The 7,774-nt window shown below is 51.8% G+C and overlaps 1 protein-coding gene across 7 annotated transcripts in view; it reads left to right on the top strand.

Moving 5' to 3' along the window:
• The first annotated feature begins 486 nt into the window (after window positions 1–486).
• Window positions 487–7,774, top strand: part of Ccdc33 (coiled-coil domain containing 33) — a 98,016-nt gene continuing 90,728 nt past the window's right edge. For 4 of the 7 annotated variants that reach the window (XR_005870344.1, XR_005870340.1, XR_005870343.1 and 1 more), the window contains exons 1-2: window positions 488–872; window positions 1,666–2,015. Coding sequence is in view for 1 of the 7 variants with exons in the window: in XM_040730127.1 (XP_040586061.1) it covers window positions 563–872; window positions 1,666–2,015 (660 nt within the window). In the remaining 6 variants the exon portion in view is untranslated. Of the gene's footprint in view, window positions 873–1,665; window positions 2,016–7,774 lie in introns of all 7 variants that reach the window. The other 3 variants (XR_005870345.1, XR_005870342.1, XR_005870341.1) reach the window with 1 other exon arrangement.

Raw genomic sequence — 7,774 nt, 5'->3', positions numbered from 1 at the left:
CTTCTGGAGTGGCAGGCCAGCTCCAGGATTTGCCTATCTAGACCTTCCCAGGCTGAGCTGACAGGCATGCACCACCATTCCCAGCTTACGTGGGTTCTGGGAATCAAACACAGGTTCTCATGCATGTACAGCAAGTAATTTACTGACTGAGCTAGCTTCCTTGTCATGGTGGTGATGGTGATGATGGTGGTGGTGATGGTTTCCGTGTTCCATGTTGATCTTTGTTTTCTCTACCTGCTGCCTTCACTAGAAGACAGGCCTGGGGGGGGTGCAGGAATGTTGTTTGGGTCCCTGCTATATTCAAAATGCCTAAAACAGTGCCTCAGATACAGTAGGTTCTCAATAAATATTTGCTGGAAGATCAAATGCTAAATGGGAAGAAATAATTGCTGCTTTTGTTCCCTAGTTCGGGCTCAGTTTCCTGGCTTGTTGCCTAGATCCTTCTCAAACAAACAGAGAAGGGTGAGGTATGGCTCCAAATGCCAATCTGTCTGCTTTCAGACTGGAATGGCACTGTGAGCAGAAGACAGAGTTCTGCCTGGACTTCTGACCCGAGGAGGCCATGGCCTTCAGAGGTCCTGATCTCCACCTCCCTGCATCCCTGATGAGCCAGAGGCTGAAGGCGGAAGAGATGACACTGGACCTGGAGTTTGAAGTCTTGAGTGTGGGATTTAATGAGGAGGGCAGATATGCCCTGAGGCTGTCAGCTGAAAATCCACTGCAAGCAGGCTCCAGGGCTGGAGTGCAGTTGCGAGTCAATGATGGGGACCCCCTCCCAGCCTGCTCTGCTGTCACTGAGGTCATTGAACAGCAGGATCCTGAGCAGAGCCTCACCTTCACCAGGAACAAGTTTATCTTTACTTTGCCCAAAGGTACACAGAGGAGTCAGGGGTTGGGGGGACGGAGGGTCCTTGGGACTTCTGAACCTTTTCAGAACCTTGGGGAGCCTAGACTTCCAAGCTCTGCCTGTGTGACTGTGTGACCTTGGGCAAATGCTGGCCCTGTATAAGCCGCTGCTTCCTTCAGTGTAACATGGGGACGCCGATGCTGTTCTAACAGGGGGTGATAACGAAGAATAACTGAAGGGGGGTATGGGTTTGAGAGAAGCAAGCCCAAAGCACATCTAGAGCCAGTCTTAAGCAGTGACTGTTACATGAAACGATGCTAGACGTTCCCTAAGCACCCGTAGGTTATAGAAATGGACAACGGACAGACATGGATGGATAGGAGACCTTGGTCTTGCCTTCTGGGAGCCTACAAACTGGGTACAAAGAGGTGAGAATTCTGAATCAAAAATAGCTAAGTGATTTAGAAGATCCCAGCTTTGAATGAGAGCTATCCAGGTAGGCTTCTTAGTGGAAGCCCAAGACTATGATTGGCCAGAAATCAGAGACTTGCCAAACTCTTCCCTGGTCCTGAGTGGTGTCAGGATCCAGAATGACTCCCATAGGCTGTAAGCCTTCCCTTCCTGACTCTGGTGGGCTCACATGAGACAGAGGTAAAGACTTTGGGTGAGACCTAAGAGGGATCACCCACAAGAGAAATCTTAGCCAAGCACACTTGGGTTTAGCTCAAGTTGTCCCAGGGCACTGAATGTCCTTCTTATTCCCTGGAAGAGAAAGGGAGACCCTGGAGACCACATTCAAACCCATGTTCTCCACCCAGGGTTCTGCAAGAATGACGGGCAGAATGATGCACATCTGCGAATAGAGGCGCTGAGGCTGGATGGACCCTTAGGACAGGTGGCCCAGAGGGTGGGTGAGGCTATCTTTCCCATCTACCCACGACCGGATGAGCCCCGAATGAACCTGACAGCACGGGAGCATGAGGACCTGTATCGCTACTGTGGCAACCTGGCTCTTCTCCGAGCTAGCAAGGACCCCACAGCCCGCCACTGCGGAGGCCTGACCTACAGTGTAGCTTTCCATGTGCACCGAGCCCCTGGGTCATCTGTCTCAAACTGCCTTGTGGAGCCCAGCCAGCTAGAACTAATGTCACTACATCCAGATCTACAGGTGGGTACTGCCGGGTCCGGGCTCAGGACATGGTCTCCCATTATACTGACCTTCTGCAGCCTTACAGTTCCCAGCCTCAATTTCCTACATTCTCAGCAGACTTTGAGGGATGTCTGAGTGACAAGGCTTTTCTATGAGCCCATCCAGATCCAACAGTGACCAGGAAGGGCTTAGCTGGGAACCAGGACCCTGGCAGCTTCGGGCTCAGGTGAGGGGTGCTTAATCCTTTCGTGGGAGGTCTCCCACTATGGCCGTGTTCTGCATTCAGGCATCAAGTCCAGTTGAGAACTCACAGAGCAAGCAGTGGTTCATTTCACAGGTGGAGAAAACACTCCCAGGATTCTGGATTCCACTAAATCTCAACATTTATTGGGAATCTCAGAATATAGTAGTGTGTGGAATCCCAGGCTTGGTCAGCCCCTAAGCATGGAGTATCAGTAGATACAGTTGGATACAATAGGGGTATCACACATGATCCTTAAGGCTGGCAGGAATGCTCTGAAGAGTCCAGGAAAGGCTTTCTCCGATGTGTCATTTGAGAAGAGTCTTCTATTCCTTCTCCACTCATGTTTCCATTTAATCCTCCAACCCATATTTGGCTGTCAGATCCATACAAGATGGGTGAGGGTTAGGGATGGCAATTTTAGGCTTAGGGGAGAAGGTTCCAGGAATGAGGTCTGGTATAAGCTAGCAAAGAGAAGGGGATGGTTCAGCTAGCAGCAGAGGACAACCAGAGGTGGCCCTTGAAGGGCACAGCTCTCCTGCTCTCTCTCGCTCTCTCCCTCTGTATGTCTGTCTCTGTCTCTGTCTCTGTCTCTGTCTCTGTCTCTGTCTCTCTCTCTCTCTCTCTCTCTCTCTCTCTCTCTACACACACACACACACACACACACACACACACACACACTCTAGGCTGGCACTGAGCAGAGCCGGCGAGGTAGACTGAGTTGGTCGTGGAGAGGTGTAATTGGGAAGGAGAGAGAGAGGAACTGAAGCTATCATGGCAAAGAGCAGAGTGAGTGTAAGGAGGCTCGGGAGGGGGTCTGTAAGGAAGGGATTTCAGGTAGTTAGCAGGCAGGCAGCAGGTGACAGGGACCCAGGAACAGCTGCTCTGGTCCAGCTCCTGGCCCACTAACATGGTCCACTACAACCTTTGTCCATTCATTTCTGGATCAATTAACACACCTGTCTGACCCCTCTGTGTACAGCTCTGTTCTGTTGTGAAATGAGATGGGTGAGTCTGAAAGCTCCCTGAGTCCAGAGCCTGGGCCCTGTCCCTCCATCTGACAGTGTTATCTAGAGAGGAGGAGGATCAGAACCCAAGAACAAGCTGTCCCTGCTCTTTGGGTCCCAGCACGGCCTAGCCGGCCTGAGCCACATGGACAATGCATTCAGGCTATGCTGTAAAATGGGGGTGAAAGAGGTTGGGACTGCTGGGGGGAGGGGGCTGGCGAGATGGCTGCCTCGACCTCAGCAGCTCTAATTTCTGTTATTTAAAGCCATCATCTCTGCGCCACACTCCCTCTTAAAGTGTCAGATGTCTGCTTCTACCAAGACAAGAAAATAGCTTTCAAGGGAGAGGAAAATCGCTCCCCTTGGGTGGGGGTGGGGGGGGTGAGCAATCACAGCCCTGATGACAGTGCCAGAGCCCACAGACAATGGAGGGCTCCTCGTGAACAGGGGGACAGGCTTGCAGTTAGACAGACTCGGTCCTGCAGCTCAGACTAAGGAAGGCAGGCTCCTGTCCCCATGGTCACTCGGAGGCCTAGGCAGATCACAAAAGGCTGGTGGGGCCCAGTAGTTCTTTGGACCTGTGGCCTAGAACCATAGGGACCCTCATAGCCATACTGTCGCCCTGGAACGGGACACGGACATCCAGATAAGAGCATTTCATAAGGAAGCAGGAATTTTGCCCCGGAGAGGGGGAGCTTCCCGTGGCTCTCTGGTTGACAACTGAAGAAGAGGAGAAAGGGAACTGAAGAGAGGCAGGCAGTGACTAGGAGGAACAGAAGGGACAACAGAGAACTTCTTTTGGGGCTTTCAGCGCAACTTCAATAAAATCCACTTCTAGTCCAGGAACAGATTTTAAGGACTCCCGAAACAGAATCTTCAATTCAAAGTCATTTCCTCCAGGAAGCCTTCCCAGCATAGATCGCATTCCTTCAGAGCTATTGTCAGCCCTGTTGGCACCAGGTGTCTCAACAGTCTATTCAGTTTAGAATTTCAGCTTCACAAGTGGTTTTTGCTTTACATAGTGGGTGCCATTTTTCCAAGCCACAACAGATGAAGGTCAATAGGATGAAGGGCAGGCAAGCATCAAACCGGGCTGCGGGGACAGGGCTCAGTGAGTGACTAGGGCCAGGGCTCAGCATGAATGTCTGCTGACTGAGTCTGGATCCTTCTGCTTCCTGGCCATGGTGTACCAGTTAGTTGCTTCTAACAGGCAGTTGCTCTGAGCTAATATTTTCCTGGAGGTGGGGGCGGTTAGCAGGAACTGTTCTCGTGAGTATTTCCAATATGGACAGCCAGGGACTGAGGATGTCCTGACTCACTATGGAGGACCCTAGGGGAGCACACAGGCAGAAGCTACCAGGTTCCCTGCAGCCGCTGGCCATCACCAGCCCCCAAGATACAGAGCCTTCCTTAGATGTCTGTCCACACCTGGGACACCTCAATTCACCTCCTGGCAGCTTTGAGACCATTTGGCTAATCATCTGTCCTTGCCCAGAAGAAGGGGAGCGACCAGAAAGGAGGTACCTGGTCTGTACAGTGATAGGCAGAGGGGACTCTGAGCTCTGACCAACTCCCAAAAATGATGCCTCTCTGTTGGGTGGCCTAGGGGAGGGAAGGCCTCAAGCCACTGTGGCCTCAAAGGTCACTCATCTTCCCATAGACAGGGCTTTTGAAGACGGAAACTTTGGGCTGGAAATTCCCAGGGATGGAGTTTCTGGAAACAAGAGTTTAATTCCTTGCTAGTAGCTCTAGGGACCACCTTGGGGATTCCTGCCGTTGCAAACCTCAATTTCCTCCTGTAGTTCCCCAGGAAGAGGAGGGAGGGTGTGGTGGCAGCCCTCCCCGCAGTCACCTCTCCCAAACAATCGCAGTTTTGTTTCATGGAAATGATTCTGTTTCCCTGGAGACTTTTAAAAGAGGCTTTCAATTTTTTTTTATTTCTTCCATTTAAAACACCTTTTTATTTTATTTTATTGTTATTATTTTTTTGCCCCGGAGGAACGGGGAAAGGAAGAAAGGAGAAAGCTAATAAAGCAATCACCCAATGTGAAGCACCTGGCTCTAAGCCTGTGGATTCCGACTATGGCTCTGGCACTGAACAAGCTGGGGGCTTTTATTAAGAAGAAGCGGAGGAGAACCGAGCTGCCACGAGCGAGCTGAGTGGCTGCCCGACCTCCCCTCTACCCTCCGTCCCGTCCCCACACCTCAGTGACGTCGCGGCTCTTTCCCTTTGTTTCCTCCCTCTCCCCACCCCCATTCAGCCTGTTTGTTCCTAGTCCGGACTCTGGCTAAAGCTGCGGGCCAGCACTTTGGCTACCCAGGAATCCTCCAGCTTCAGGCCAGAGCCCTGCCAGTCTTCACTCTCCCTCTCCTAGCGGCTTTTGAATTCATTATGCCTTTTATTGCTTGCTATTGCGTGTGCTGTTCCCATTGCCCGGGAGACTGGAGTGGTCCAGGCGGGAGTGGCACACTATGCGGATTTCATTAACTCCACTCTTTACTGCCCATTCACTCTCAGGGGGCTGACCTGGAGGGGGAGGGAGGGAGACCTGGGCGCCTCTTTGTTCATGCCCCTGTCCCTTAGTGCCAACCCAAAGCATCCACTTGCCACAGTACTGGAAGAGAACAATGCTGTGACCCATTTCACAGGTTGGAAGATGGGTTTGGGAAAAATAATGCAGGGACTACATAAAGGAAGAGATGGGACGGGCAGCAGGAGAGAGCAGGTTAGAACTGGACTGCCAGCCCCTTGCCCTGGCTAATGTAGCTGCTGTCCTGGGATACCAAAGCTGTCCCCTCTCTGCCTCTTTTTGCCTCCGTCAAATCTGCGACTGTAGCTAGGCAGCTCTTCCTTGCAAATGAGGCAGTTTTATGGGCTTTAGAAAAACACTCCAATTGTTCCCTCAATTACCCTGGAGCAGATTGAATATATTAATCTCTCTCTTAACTTGAGTTAGAGACTCAGCTGCCTCCCCTCCCCCAACCACCAGCGTCCTTCTGCAGGCACGTGCCAGGGATTGACTCCCAGCCCCCACCTTCCTGGGCCTGGAGCCCAAGCAGGTCAGTTCTGGCTGTAGCAAATGCTTCTCTCTCTCTCTCTCTCTCTCTCTCTCTCTCTCTCTCTCTCTCTCTCTCTCTCTCTCTCTCTCTCTCTCTCTCTCTCTCTCTCTCCCTCCCTCCCCCCCACATAACCCTGTTTTACATTTCTCTATCAATTTTCATTGATTTTTTTTCTCCTCTGCCATTATTCGAAAGAGCTTTTTTCTTAAGTAAACGTGATCATGGGGCTTCTGCCCTCCCACCCTTCTTACCACATAGGGACTGGGCGGGGTCTGAGGCACTCCCCTCAAGCTCCAGTGACAAGTGCCTCCAGCTTAAACACACTCTGCCCCAGGCAGCTGAGCCCTGCTAAAAGCTACCTGAGGTTTCCCTTTGTAGCTCCATTTTCTTTTATTTCTGTAGAACAAAGGCACTGTCAAGACGTTCTCAAAGAGTGCTGTCACCCACACAGGGAGGGGTGTAGCCTGTCTCTATGGTAGTGAGGCTGTGGCTGGCAGAGCCGTAGAGTAGCCAGTTCTGGCCCTGGGGAGGATGGGGCAGAGAGCACTTCCAACCCCTCCCCCAACACACACACACACACACACACACACACACACACACACACTCACACACACACACACACTCACACACACTCACATCATTAAGGGGAGGAGCCAGGGCCTGACTGTCCATATTGGCCTGTTGGCCACCTGCTATGAAATAATTCCTATTCAAGGAGCCCTCTCGGGAGGATCGGGGTCCTCCTCTCTTGGTGGTTATCCTGGTTGACGCATCAGTTGTAGGGTCCTGTGCCTCTGCCTCCCAGCTGCCTGATCTTCAAACTGTCTCTATAGGCCTGGCATCCTGTTATAGGGGCCCATGTCAGCTGAGTAGACAGAGCAGCCAGCTTTCAACGACAGGTAGACAAATGGGTCAGAATGACCTGGATGCAGGTTAAGCTCTGATTTATCTAGCAGTACTTGACCTTGCAATTTACAGGACTTTCTCGGCCTCCACTTGCTCACCTGTGAAATGGGTGAGAACAACTCCTATGTCTGCTCTTGCTGGGCAGATTTAAGTGAAAATGAAGTAGCATACAGTCCAGTATGGCCCCCATAAGGCATTCTAATGAAGTCTTGCTGTCCTAGTAACAAGCTCACAGGGAAATCTGTGTTGAACAAGGCAGATAGTACGGGCTTCCATTTCTGCACCTAGAAAGCAAGGTTGAACTTTCTAGACAGACCAGTCTCCCTGAAGAGGGGTGCTATGGACTTGTGAGTCCCAAGATTCAAGGGTGGAGAGAGCCAGTCTGGGTGCTAGTCTGGGAAGTAGCTCCCTTAGCAGATTGCTGTAAGGGAACAGAGCAGAGCAGATGGCCCTGCTGGCCCCGCCTCCTCGCGCCTCCCCCCTCTCCCACCAGCTAGGACTGGTGCTGAGTCACACCTCCTGGGTGCCTGCGTGAGGGAGAAGAGAGAGAGAGAGAGAGAGAG

This window comes from Mesocricetus auratus, unplaced genomic scaffold, assembly GCF_017639785.1.
Source record: "Mesocricetus auratus isolate SY011 unplaced genomic scaffold, BCM_Maur_2.0 Super-Scaffold_100022, whole genome shotgun sequence".
Lineage (NCBI taxonomy): Eukaryota > Metazoa > Chordata > Mammalia > Rodentia > Cricetidae > Mesocricetus > Mesocricetus auratus.
Note: the sequence above shows the minus strand (reverse complement) of the source record. Positions and strands in the feature narration are given on the sequence as shown.